At 34.5% G+C, this 14790-nt stretch overlaps 1 protein-coding gene across 2 annotated transcripts in view; it reads right to left on the bottom strand.

Moving 5' to 3' along the window:
• Positions 1–14790, bottom strand: part of MAP2K4 (mitogen-activated protein kinase kinase 4) — a 232055-nt gene that overhangs the window by 54780 nt on the left and 162485 nt on the right. For both annotated transcript variants that reach the window (XM_001367861.3, XM_007483371.3), the window contains one exon: positions 473–592. In XM_001367861.3, the coding sequence (XP_001367898.1) occupies positions 473–592 (120 nt within the window). The remainder of the gene's footprint in view (positions 1–472; positions 593–14790) is intronic.

Raw genomic sequence — 14790 nt, 5'->3', positions numbered from 1 at the left:
GATAAAAACAAAAGTTACAAAAGGGTAAAAAAAATCAACCAAAATTAATTTTTTCAAGCTAGAACAAGTTCTATTACCAATTCACTGAATCTATTACTGCAAAGTGCTTAACAATTATTTTTAATATGGAGTCTCTAACCCTATCTTCAAATACCTCATCAGTTTGCCCCAACCAAATTGATTTCAATATAATTTACTTATTTTTTACTGACCCTTGTGGAAAACTAGAAGGTCTGCTATACAAGTATTCAACAGCCCAGTTGTAAAACTGTTTCTATGAAAATATTATTCTGCCTAATCTCATGTTTCTAGAGAACCAAGTAGGGCTCCTTTACAAACTACAAATACTCTCTAAGAATTTTCTGTAAGGAAATGTGTGAATATAAAGGTCTAGATGATTGTTTTTTTAGTATATCTGAATTTTTATTTAACAGAGATTTAATATTTGAAATAATTAAAACCAGATACTTACTGCTAACGTGATTTTGCCTAAAATTTCTTCTGGAATAACATCATCTAATACACTATATACATATTTGTAAAACTTGTCAAACGAGGTAGACATGAGTTCCATACAGATCCAACAGTCACCCTAAAAAAAAATTAAATCAATTATCTTTAAATTATCTATTACCATTACACACTGGCTTTAAATAGTAAATGAATCACATTAGATGGGAATCTTTTTTTTTTAATTTCCTTCTATAACATTTTATAACAGAATTATGCAGAAAAGTCCAAATAGTCTCATTAACTGCTACATATATTTTTTAAACTAAGTCTACTTTTCCCTTGATTAGACTATAATAGGGCCAGGGACTATGTTTGAACAGAGGAAATAAAATTTTTGATGAATTTCTAATTATTTTTCTTAATGAATACATTGTTATATCTGGAAAAACACAAGTTGATGCTTGTTTCATTATAATAATTCAATAAATTACAACAAATATTTGAAAATATATACTATAAAGGAGAAATGTATCATTTTTTAAAATATTAAACCTTATTTGCTGGATCATCAGGGAATTTTATAATCAGAAAGGCTCAGGGATCATTTCAAAATTAGAAACCAAGTCCCAAAAATGTTAAATGACAAAGAATTTATTAAGCCAGGTACCATGCAAAAGGCAAGAGATATAAGGCCAAAAGGCAGTCTATACACTCTTCTATTCCAAAAGGAAAGATAACACATAAAAGGAAGTTTCATAAGACAGGCAGGTAGATTACCCAAGCTGGAACAAAGTTCTAGGAAAAAGAAGGAAAAGTCTAGAGTGAGAGGGGAGTTGAGAGTAAAGGAAGTATGGTCCCAAAACACTGTAAAATGGTAGTCCACATTCACCAATCAGAAGAGATTACAGGAGGCATCTTCTAGGCTAAGAAGATAAGATAGCTGCTGGAAAGGAGATGGAAAAGTGAGTATCTGAGATGACTTTTATGAGGGAGGTGGGATGTTAGAAGTAGATAATGAACAGAATTAAAAGTCTATTACAGCCAATTCTTCTTTCCCTCTTCATCAGCTATGTAAATAATACACAACACAGAAGATTCAGAAAATGTGTTGAGCTGAATTACTAGTTGTAGAAAAACTGTAACCGATGTATCAGTACTATTACTAATGTTATCGCCTAAGGAAAAACAAAGAGAAATTTTGTTATGGAAATGATTTCTTGTAAATGGTATCAGTTTTAACAAGATCTGTTGTGGGTTAAAAATATTGGTGGGAGTTCGATAAATGTCCAGAGAAGAGTTTGGTAAACCTCTACTTATTTATTCAGAGGAGAATAGGGATAGGAAATAAGAGGTAGGAAATAAAGAGAGTATATCTCTTCTATAACTATGCCTAAAAATCTAACCCCTATGCTAAAATTTCTAAGAAACCCTAATTCTAAAGATCTTCTTGCCTGACTGAGGCCTAAACTAACCTACACTGTCCAACTAATATTAAAATTCGTTATCTTTCCTAAACTAAATAAATTAATATTAATCTCCAACACCTCCTTAAAAGTATTTCTACTTCCTTAACTGTCCATGGTGAAACTGCCTGCCACAGTGGCACAGAGAGTTCTCCTGAATCCTCAAAGTGCTAAGAAGAAAAGCCCTCAGTCAGGCCCTTTTCCCTCAAAGTGCTGAGAAGAACAACCCCGCAGAGATAGATGACTTCTCAAATCCAAACTCTCAGAAATCAACTGTCAGATCCTCTTGACAGAATGAGAGAAACCAACCCAGAACCCCTGCTCCCTAGGAAGTCAGAGAGAAATGGAGTCCCTTTCTTAACTGCCTCTTTCTGTTTTATAGTCAGCCTTTTAAAGAGTCAGAGGACCAATTTGTTTGCGATGGTCTCTTAAAGAGAAAGAGTGAAATTAAGAAAACTCCTTAAAACAGATCGTTAACTGCATCTCTCTGACAGAGAGCTTAGTTAGGCCTGGCTCAACCATTGCCAAACTGTATAACCTGAGACAGGTTACACTTTCTAAACCTATTTCCTCATCTATGAAATTGGGGTGGGGGGGTAGGGGGGAAGGGTATGTGTGTGTATAATGTATTATAAGCATCTTTAAAAATAATTTATATTAAACATCTTTAATCATATGGTGTTATAGAATCTGAACTAGCTTTTTTATATTATTCTTTCATAAAGCACCACCCTAGGGTCCCATCTTGGCACAGTGGCAGTCCTGAACTCTCACTTCCAACTGAATACAAGCTCTGCCTGATCATACCACACTGGAAAGACTTCAAATAAAGTTATGGTAAAAGACTATGTTTGCTTCCCAAGAACAAGGCTAGATTATGAAGAGATGCAGTAGAATAATCACTTGGTGATGAATTCATTGGCCCTAAAGATCCAAGGCAAGAAAGAAAAAAATAAACAAAAAACACAAATTGGCTCTCAATCCTGCATGAAGCTCACTTTTCAGCTTTGCAGTAACAAGGTGAGAAACAGGAATGAGGGGAATGTAAAAGAGGAATTGGGAAAGCATGCAAAATTTATTGACCAGCCCTATAAGACTCAGAAAGAACTCAAATGTGCTTTCTGAATTTTTGACCCAGATTTCCAAGATGTGGAATTTCTTTTGTCAGAACTGTTTAGCCCCCATGAGCATCACCAATTCATTGAAAAGGCTAGGTTAGAAAACAACCTGACTAGTTGGTCCACAGAGGAGCAAAGGGAAGACCTTTGTTTTTGCTAATCCCACCAGCATGACTTACTTGAGGAAATGTAGGGAAGACTTGCTCCAAGCCATTAAGCTGTGTTGTTCAAAGCCTAATGCATGGACAAAATTTGACAAACTAATGCAAAATAAAGGGGAACATCCAGCTTCATTTATAGATCATCTATCTTAAATGGTTGAATCTTAGCTTAGAGGCTAATACAGAGGAATCTACATCGAGGCAGTTTTTGAAAGGTTGTACTCCACACTTAAAAAAAAAACCTTTTTGAGACATTATTTTCCAAAATATGACACAGTGAGTTTGATTGAATTACAAGAAACTGTGACTTATATTCATGGAAATCATTCAGAGCAAAATAAACAGATGCAGGATTTAAAGAAAAAAATTAGAAGAAACACAAAAAAATTTAAGGGATAAGAAGATTGAGGAAATCAAAAAGTTGAATACTGTTAGGACATATACAAAACCTGCTTACAAGCCAAGAACAGTACAGAGAGAGAACTGGCAATGTTTTTTCTGCCATAACATAGGATACCTGATCAAAGACTGTTTTCTGAAAAAGAAACATGAATTAAATAACAAGAGCCCACTAGCTAAATACAATAAGCAAAACCCCACTTGCTATCAGCATTTGTATGCTGAAATCCACAGAACAGGCAACAGATCTAAAGGAAATGAGAAATGCTATTAAATCAGGAGCCAAACCAAAATATTCAGATATGGTTAGGAGAGAATTATGAAGCCAGGCTTATAATGTATGTAGGTTGGTACATAGAGATGGAAGAAATAGTGAGAAAGAGGCTGATGTTAAAATTAGGAGAAAAAAGATGAGAACCAGTGAAAAATGTGTGCAAGAAAGTAAATCTGTGAATGATGGCAAATGCAAAAGTTCAGATGACAGGCAGAGACAAGTAAAACAGCTTGATGCAGAAATTAAAGACATCCTTTCTCAAATAGCAACAGAGATAAGAGACTTAGAGAGAGACTGTATAGTAACCACACAGGGAAAAAAGTACAGATCAAATCAAAACATTCTTGGAGAATTTTTTTTTAGTGCCAATAGGGCACAGGGATTGAATTTTGTACAAGAAAAAGTTAGTGAGAGATACAGAGAAACAAAATTTCAATTCCCTACAGCAAAATGATTGTAACAGAAAATCAAAGCACAAATTTACTGTTACCAATGAGGTTACTATTAATACAGGTGTATATGATTTGGAAACATTCACAGATTTGTATAACAAAATCCCACAAAACTCAGTTAATTCTTCAAATAACTATATGGTACAGAACTCCTTAGAAAAAAAACATCTAGTATGAATCCTGAAGTTGAAATTTTCCATCCTGCAATGACTGATTTAGATAATAGAAAATGTACTGAAAATGAAGCTGACATTACATTTGAAAATAATAATCATATTCAAAGTAATGAAGGTGAAATAACAGTTAAATTTGAAAAGAGGAATGGAATGGAAGACTTGGGCAGACTTAAAGCCAACATTCTAAGTGGCAGAGGGGAGTCTGGCCAAATAAACTTATATGAGATAAACAATAGCTATAATTTAAATTCATTGTACAATGTAGTAGAGGATATAGTAAAATCAACCTCAAGTGAAGATTTCAATAGAAAATTATTTAAATCAAGAAGATTTAGCTGATTCAGATATACACCTGACAGAAGGTAGCAAAGAAATGAGCAGTGACTCAGGAGTGATACACACCTTAGCCACACATAGTCCAGAACCATATGTATGGATTAAAGTGGGAAAGAAAAACTACAAAGCTTTCTTAGATACTGGTGCTTCAAAATTTGTCCTAAAGACATGTCTAGGGGATACCAACATAGGGGGTATGGTTTCTGTAGCTGTAGCTATGGGACAAATTACAACAGGTCCCTATGCTTAAAAGCACTATGGTCAAATTAGGTCCTCTCACAATAGATCATACTTTCCTACTAATTCCCTCATGTCCAGATAACCTTTTAGGGAGTTGTTTTTTTGTGTAAAATTCAGGTGACTTTGCAATGTGAAAAATCTGAGAAAATTTATTTGCATTTACCCAAGAATCCACTAGAACACTAGCCATTGCTATACTTAGAACAACTAGAAAAAGAACCTGAGAAAATTCAAATTGTAATATCTAGGTATGAAATACCAAAAGATTTACCACAAAGGGTGTTTGCAAAACATCAAAGTAATGTGGGTAGGATCAGGTCGGTTACACCAGTCAGGATTGAGGTCATGGAAGGAATGCCACCTAAGATACCACAATACAAATTGAGTAAAGAAGCAAAAGAAGGAATAACACCTATCATAAATAGTTTGCTAGAACAAGGCATATTAAGACCTACAGTATCTGAATACAATAGTCCAATTCTAGCTATTAAAAAGAACAAGCTAAATGAAGATGGCACTCCCGCTTGGAGATTTGTCATGGAACTGAGGGCTGTTAATAATTTTATAAGGAAAAGACACACTGTCACACCTTTGCTGAATGATATAATAACCCAAATACCTTCAGAAGCTAGGTGGTACACAGTGTTGGACTTGAGCAATGCTTATTTTACCATACCGTTGCACCCTGATACTCAAAATATTATTGCTTTCCAATGGGGACAAACTCAGCTGTGCTATACTAGATTAGTGCAAGGATGTTGTGAGTCTGCTTCAATATTTTGTCAACTTCTGCAGAGAGATCTAGCCACCTTAACTTTCAAACGTAGAAAATTAATACACTATGTGAATGATTTGCTACTAACATCAATTCAAAGAAGTCATTGATAGAGCTTCATAAGAGAGGACATAAAGTTTCAAAAAAGAAGATTGAGTGGGTTCTTACAACGGTAGAATAGTTAGGATTTGACCAGGAGGGGGACACCAGGAAAATCTCCAATAAAAGAATAGCAGACATACAGAAGGTAGGCATCCCTAGAACTAAGAATGAACTTAGAGCTTTTCTACTTGGGGTTGCTGGTTTCTTGAGACAGTATATAGTAGGATATTCTCATATTTCCAAATGTTTAAGTGATTTGAAAAAGAAGGAAATTAAAGAACCATTAAAATTGAACAAAGTACATCTCCATGCTTTGCCACAGTTGAAAGGAGCTATTCTATCAGCTCCAGCTTTGGGAATACTCAATTATAAGAAAGAATTCCACATGTATGTTCACGAAGCTAGAGGCATCACTTCTGGAATGCTAACACAGTATTTTGGGTTGAATCTAAGGGCCATTGCGTTTTACATTTCTATCCTCGACTCTGTCACACAAGGAATGGTGCATTGCCTCAGGAGCATAGTAGCTACAGCTCAAGATCAAAAAATCATAGGATGTAAATTGCATGTGTATTCTGCACACCAAATAAAAAAACTACTATGGTCACAGAATATGCATTCATTCACCCATGCAAGAATATCCCAGTTCATTCTATTAGGCAATGATAATATCACAATTCATAGATGTGCACCAGCAACTCTGATTCCTGATTTGCCAGTGGGTAGAGATGAATTACATGACTGTGGTCAAATAGTAGAACTCATGCACAAACCAATTAAATGCCTTAAAGACACACCTCTTATCTATCTAGAAATAGTTATACACAGATGGGTCCTCCTACATTTGCAATGGGAAAAAATTCATAGGGGCAGCTGTAGTTGACAATGACAGAACACTTTGGCATGCATCATTGCCAAGTCATGTTAGTGCCCAAGGAGCCAAGCTCAAGGCTCTGCTCATGGACTTAGAATTAGCTAAAGGAAAAAGAGCTAATATTTTTCTGGACTCATATGATGCTTCCTCCACTGTACATTGGTCATCATACATATGGAAAAACAGAGGGTATAAAATTTCAGCTGGGAAACCAATTGCATATGGCAAATTAACAGACTATATTATAAATGCTGTAGACTTTCCTAAAGAGGTGGCCATAATCCATTGTAAGGCACATACTCATGGAAAGGACAGAATACCCCTAGGGAATGACAGAGTAGATATAACATCAAAATATACTGCTAGGTTTGGACCCCACCGTGTGCTGAATTTCTCTCTGATTGAAAGGTATAATCTCACTGAAGCCTAAAACAGAGAAAAAATACAGTTCAATAGCAGCTAGGCACTAAACTAATCAAAGGGATCTGGATTGCTCAAAGGGGTAAACCTATTCTCCCTAAAAAGCTGTTATCAACATCTATGCACTGTAATTCATGCGAAGGGACATTATGGAGTACAAGGGATTCTGGATACCATTCAGAGGTTTTGGACAGCACCAGTAATAACAACAAATGCCATTAGAACTTGTCAGGCATGTGAAACATGCAGAAGGTATAATCAAGGACATTTTTAAGAAGATAGCATTGAGAGGTAGACCACTCAGCTATATGCCTTTCCAATGTATTCAAATTGAGTATATCAACATGACTAAAGACAAGAGATACAAATATGTATTGGTTATAGTGGATAGACTGACAAGATGGGTTGAAGCATGTCCATCCAAGAAAAATGACACAGCAACAATTGTGAGATGTCTATTAAAAGAGATAATACCTAGACATGGCATTCCTGATACCTTAGATTCGGACAAGGGGTCCCATTTCACTTCCCAAGTTCTGCAAGAAATATACAAGAACTTGGGGATTAAATGCAACTATCATTCAGTTTATCTGCCCAAAATGTTCTGGTCAGGTCGAGCGTATGAACAAAGAAGTGAAGACACAGATAGGTAAACTCTGTTCAGAAACACACTTAAAATGGGCAGATCTTATGCTTCTTGCTTTGTTCAACATAAGAACCTAGGACTGACTTGCATATATCACCATTTGAAATTCTATATGGTCAGCCACTTTGGCATGGTAGGACAATGAAGCCACCATACCTGTCCATGTTAAAACAGGAATGTGTACTTCATGAATATTTAAAACAGATACAACTTAGACTAGATGAACTAAGAAAACTGGGCTTGCTTGTGCAAAGAATACCACTGGATTTTTCATTGCATAAGATAAAACCAGGTGATAAGGTATATATACATCAAGAACTTTAATAGAGAATCTCCTACAGAACCAAGATGGATCGGACCAACCTCGGTCGTAATGACAACTCCAACATCTATAAAGGTTGATCAAAAAGATCCGTGGTTCCATGCTTCACATTTAAAATTGCATCACACCCATAATGTTGAGTAGCCCCAGAAAAAAATCAATAATGATCCTTGTGAATGAAAGCCTAAGAATGGAAACTAAAGAAAAACACACAAGACTACTTATCAACAGAAAGTACAGACAAGAGAGCATTGTACATGTTAAAATGATAAAAGAAAAACACTTCTAGAGCAAACAAAACAGCTCCAGAAAGAAATATAATCAGTGACACAAAGAAAATATGCATTTAAAAGATTAGCAGCCAATGAAAAGTCTCTACATATTCTATACAAAGTCTCTGCCTACAATAATAACAAAGAAAGTAACAAAATTATTTCAAATGAATACATAATTCCAAACCAAATGAATTACATTATATCCAAATTCTATCTCCAAGACATAACTAAAGACTGCATACAATAAATCTATCTCCTTATAAAAAATTCAAACAAAAAGAAAAGGAAACTTCAAATTCATATTCTTAACAAAATTCTAAGAACTTATACTATACTGCATACACCTACACACGAAGATGAACATATGTAATGCTTGCTTCCACTCATGAAGATGATCATAAGTAATATTTACTTCCACACATGAAGAATAACTGATGAATTCTGACAAGCACTCATGAAGAATTCATAGCTTACTTCTATGCATAATGAACTTTTCAATCTTACACAGATACACATGTAAAAACCTTACATGCATGCATGTTCCTGATTGTTCCAGTATGTTCCTGATTGTTCCAGTATGTTCCTGAATTAAAGAACACAGGACTACAGTCAAAACCAACAGCAGACTAGTGGCATGCTGACCAGATGTAGAGAGACCAAGGCACAGAGTTTCTACAATAAACATCAAAGGACATGGAAGGACTTTGAAAGTTTGGACTTGTGATCATGAGGCTATGTAAGAATGAGACCTATGTTAACATCACATAAATACATACACATTGAAATAGAAATGATAATCTGTTGTGAACTATTTCTTGTTGCTGCAGTGACTGACATACTCTGGCTTATGACTAGAGAACTACTGCTGATATGGGGACACACCTGATGGTACTTAGTTACAATGGAGTTAGAGGTACTACAGAGACAGAGAGACTGAGAGATACTGATAGAGGGGAATGCTCTGGGGTTTACCTACTGATTTCTATTGATGGCTAGTGGATCAAATCTATTTCCTCACCTCCTTCTCCCTCTTCCTCCCTCACTCCCTCCCTTAACCGCCCACTTCTGGAAGCCTTTTGGCTTCCTCCCTCCCCCCTGAGTGGACTATAAAACACTCTAGTTTTCTTTCTCAGATAAGGGGTTTATTGTGATAACAGGATGGGAAACTGAGCTAAGAGGGATGAGGGTTTCCCTAAACTACAAGGAGAATTTAGGAGGGTTATGGAAATAATCAGTCTTGTCACAAACTGTTACAGAGAGACAGTTAGAGAAATGGATGGAGGACAACTGTTTAAAATCTTCTTTCTTTTTCACAAAGCCACCAAGAAAAGTCTCTCCTTCAGCTTGGCTTTCCTCCAACTCTTGGTCAGTGAAATCTCAGAGAGAGCAGAGGTTTCCCCTTGATCAGAAAGTCCAAAGCCAAGATAGCCCTACAAGGGTCCTTCACCTATGGACAAAAGCTAACCAGAATCAGTTCTCAGCTTCTTCCCCTTCAGTCAGCCTCAACTGCCAACTCCTGGGAACATTCTGTTTGGAACCTTCTTCTTGACTGACAGGCAGGTCAGGTCCCCAGCTTGTTTCTTGCGTCTTGGCTTGTCCTGAAAAACCTCTCTCTTCAAGCCTCTACCAAAACACGCTACACAGAAATACTATGTAGGAAGAAATCTCATGGAATGGGTAAGTATACAACATATACATAGTTGCAAAACACAAAATTCATACTGATATATACATTTCTGTGGAAAATTCAAATGGATAAAGAAATTTCTTATCTGCATGAGTTTGCACAGAAATCAAGAACAAGTATTATGGTTGTACATATGTAAATCTGTATAGATATAATCTATGTACACATGTAAATACTAATGTACTAACAAACTAACTATATTAGAATAATTTATTAATGTTCTAATAACTAAACTATAGGGACAGTTTAGAAAATTGTTCAAAGTTTTAGGGAAGTAGGAACAGACATAAAAATTACTTAAGCATAGAAGTTAGATTACATTATGATTTTAGGTTGCAATTATTAGTAATAGAAATTTTACTTAGTTGAATTTATAGACATTAGGAGATAAGACAATTACATATTCAAAATACTGTTGAAATTGTTGGAATTGTTTAAAACTATTACATGAGTTGTTCTATGATTTATTATGTTCAAGAACCATGTTCACATAAATCCCGATTACCTAAATCATTTTCCTATACCCAAAACTTAGCATAGAACTAGATAGACAGAATAGCTAGGATAAGATTAGGAGTTGTTATTTTAGGAGGGTAAAGGAATATTTGATATTCCTTTAATTAATTAAATTATTTATTTTTAACTTATTAATTATATATATAATAAAAATAAATTAATTAATTTAGTTAATTAAACTTCCTTAACAGGGTTAAGAATTAGATAGTTAGAAATATAACAAAATATATCCAAATGGTAAGTATCATTAAAAAAACGCTGGTTGCATTTTTTGCAAGACGAAAAGGGAGGAATGTGAAAGAGGAATTGGGAAAGCATGCAAAAGGAAGAAGCAATGGCTGAGTGGTGACCTGTCAATCAAACCAAGGTTCCATTTGGAATGTTACTGGGAAACAGTTGAAGGCAAGAGTTAACTGCTGGCTGAACTTGGATTACCTTTCTTCTGCTGGTTGTCATATACCAGGGAAGGAGGAGCTGATTTTATCTCTTGGACTTGGATAATCTCTTTGGCTTGCTCTGTTTATGATAGTGACTGAACTGCCAGACTTGTCAATCATTCCTCTCAAGTTGAACTCTATCCCAATATCCTCCAACTGGAGGCCAACCTGTAGTCTAGGGAAATCCTTAACCCTCTTACCTCCATTCTCCATCTTTTCCTGTCTTCCCCAAATAAACCCTTACTTAAGATAAAGAAGAGAAAAAGTATTTTCATTTGAGATACTGCAAACTCACCCTGAGTGATTTAGTAGGAAGACAAGGCGGGAAGGAAGCTGGAGAGGCAGAAGAGGGAGGCTGGGAGAGAGGGAGTAAAGGGAGGAAGGGAAGTTTAAAGGGAGGAAGGGAAAGACACAGGAAAAATAAGATAGCTGCCTGATCTGTTAGCTATTAATTAACCATCAAATATACTCCCTCATTATTATCTATTACAGGGTCAAAAACCAACATTTGTAGACCATTTACAAGCATTAACTTTGTTGGTTTTGGAAATAAAAATCCTTTTCCAATTACCAACAAGCAGTTACATTAGTAAAGGAATTGAATCACTGCAATGCTAAAATTACTGCTATAAATTAAATCCAAAAAATGTAAGAACTTTGTAATTAAGTGGAAGGAAGTTCTCACAGATTCTTATGGAATTGTTTTACTGTGAATCTGAACATAAAACTTGATCATTTTATACTGCCAGGTTCAATGGTAAACATTTGCAGAAAAATAACCACAAAGACAACAGGAGCCTAAACATCAGCATTATGGAGGATAAGAAAGTGAAGAAATTCTATGGAGAAGTTTTTAAAATTTTTTTATAAATTGGATGAACATGTACTTTACCTAGTGACAAGCAATAGAAAGCTAGGTAAGGGAAAGGTGGAAAGATTATTGGAAGATACGGTTTCAGAGTAAAAAACAAGAAGAGGTGATAATATATAGTCTTCAGAAGCATTATTTCATTAACCCACAATATTTTCTTTAAGAAGAAAGTTGATCATTATGTAACAGCACCAAATAACATCACAATAATAAGTGATTATATTCTAACATTAAGTTAATAGTTATAAATGTTGAAGTCATTTTTGAGTAACCTATCCCTGTTGTACAGTCATACTGTTTATTAGAGCAAACATCAAAATTAATACCATGTTTAAAAAAATTAAAATGCAATTAAAATAACTCTAGCAAACTAAAATAAGTTACTGTAAATTTAAAAATGGGAAGTTAATAACAGAACAGATAGAAACACAGACTATTACTATTTCCTAAAAATTCAACTAATACTAATCAAGAATCACAACTTAAAAGAACCAAAAAATTGACTGGGCGATCAAATACTTGATTTTCTTGATAACTCAACAAAGATGGCAGCCAAGAGTAGCATCAATTTAGAATATAAAACCATGTCTTAAATATGACTCTTATTGCATCAGAAGAATAAAAAGAAATCTAAATGATAATTGCTGAAGGCAACATAAAAGGAAGCATAAAGGGATCCTGCTAGTCTTTTTCAGTCAATGATAGAGGAATCTTTGAAGATATTTATATGCTTCAAAGATTCTCATAGTTTGCAACAATTCTAGCTGGTTAAAGACAGGGAACACAAGAATAGAAATGACAATTTCCATGGCAACTAAAATTTCCATCAAATGTTGTAAATGATTATCAGAGAATTTTATTCCTATTTGGTTTCTGTCTTTTCTCCAGCTGACATCCTGTTGGGTATCTTATTTTACCTCTTCCTTAATCTTAATGCCTTAGCTATGAGATTACCTTCAATTTATCCACACTGTATCTTGTATCTTGTATCTATTTAGACTGTGAGTTCCTTCAGAGCAGGGACTATTTTTTTCCTCTTTGTATTTCTAGCACTTGGCGCAATGCCTGGCACATAATGGTGCTTAATAGATGCTAGGTGACCAGCAATTTACAGAAAAGAAAATGAGGCTTGCACATATAACCACAGATGCCTTGCATAAAGAATTTGCATTCTGAAAAAGAATATTACCTGAATTTAATTTCAAAGTTGAAAAGCAGGTGTTTTTTTTTTTTAATGAAGTTTGCTGAAAGTATAGTGATAAATCTAGTGAATCCAGATCATCCCAAGAATATCTGAACTCCCTTTTCTGGGGGTGAAGGGGGAAAGAGGGAATGCTAAAATGACCCTTTTTCTTCTCTTTATTTCTGAGGTCACTATATATGGATCCTCTTATTCTCTCAAATCTCTCTCTCCATAAAACATATACCACCCACCCACCCCCCAATAAACACATGTAACAAATAACCAAAATCAAGCAAAATACAGCAGACATTTGTCCAAAAAGAAGTATCTTAATCTGTTCCTGAAATCTCCTATCTCTGTCAGGCAGAGGACATCATTATTCCTCTGGTATAGTCCAATCAATGCAATTAATTGCAATGATCAGAGATCTTAGGTCTTTCAAAGTCAGTAAAAAATTGTACCCAATGTATAAATCACTTTAATTTTAATAGATATTTTTTCTTTTTAAAAATTTTTTAATTTATTTGTTTCCTCTTCTGTGTTCCACTTCCACAAATGAAAAAAAGAAAAAATAAACCCTTGCAATGAATGCACATAATCAAGGAAAACAAATTCATGTTGGTCATGCCCAAAATATATGCCCTCCTTTTCAAACAAATAAAATTTGATCCAAACAATTGGAAAAACATTAATTGCTCATGGGCAGGTTGAGCTAATATAATAAAAATGACAATCTTACCTAAATTAATTTACTTATTCAGTGCTATACCTATAAATCAAGCAAAAATATTTTATAGAACTAGAAAAAATTAGAACAAAATTAATCAGGAAGAACAAAAGGTCAGGAATATCAAGGGAACTAGTAAAAAAAATGTGAAGGATAGTGGCCTAGAAGTACCAGATCTCAAACTGTACTATAAAGTAGTAATCATCAAAGTAATCTGGTATTGGGCTAAGAATTAAAAAGGTAGATCAATGGAATGGACTAAGGGTAAAAGACCTCAGCAATTTACTTTTTGATAAATCCAAAGATACCAGCTTTTAGGATGAGAACTCACTATATTTGACAATATCTCCTAGGAAAATTGGAAAACAATATGACAAAAATTAGGTTTAGATCAGTATCTTACACTCTATACCAAGGTAAGTGATTTAAATACAAAGAGTGATATTATAAGTAAATTAGGGGAACATAAAACTCTACCTCTCACATCTATGGAGAAAGGAAGAATTCATGACCAAAAAAGAGACAGAGAACATTATAAGATATAAAACAAATAAACTTTATTATATTAAATCAAAAAGGTTTTGTACAAACAAAACCAATGCAACCAAGATTAGAAGGGAAGCAACAAATTGGGGAAATTTTTTATAACGAATTTCTCTGAAAAAGGTCTCATTTCTCAAATACATAACTAGAACTAACTCAAATTTATAAGAATCCAAGTCATTCCCCAACTGACAAATGGTGAAAGAATATAAATTGGCAGTTGTCAGATGAAGAAATCAAAGCTATCAATAATTATATGAAAAAATATTCTAAATCCCTCTTGATAAGAGAAATGCAAATTAAAACAACTCACATCTCTCAGACTGGCCAAAATTACAAT

This window comes from Monodelphis domestica, chromosome 2, assembly GCF_027887165.1.
Source record: "Monodelphis domestica isolate mMonDom1 chromosome 2, mMonDom1.pri, whole genome shotgun sequence".
Classification (NCBI taxonomy): Eukaryota; Metazoa; Chordata; class Mammalia; order Didelphimorphia; family Didelphidae; genus Monodelphis; species Monodelphis domestica.
This window is presented reverse-complemented; position numbering and strand designations above follow the sequence as displayed.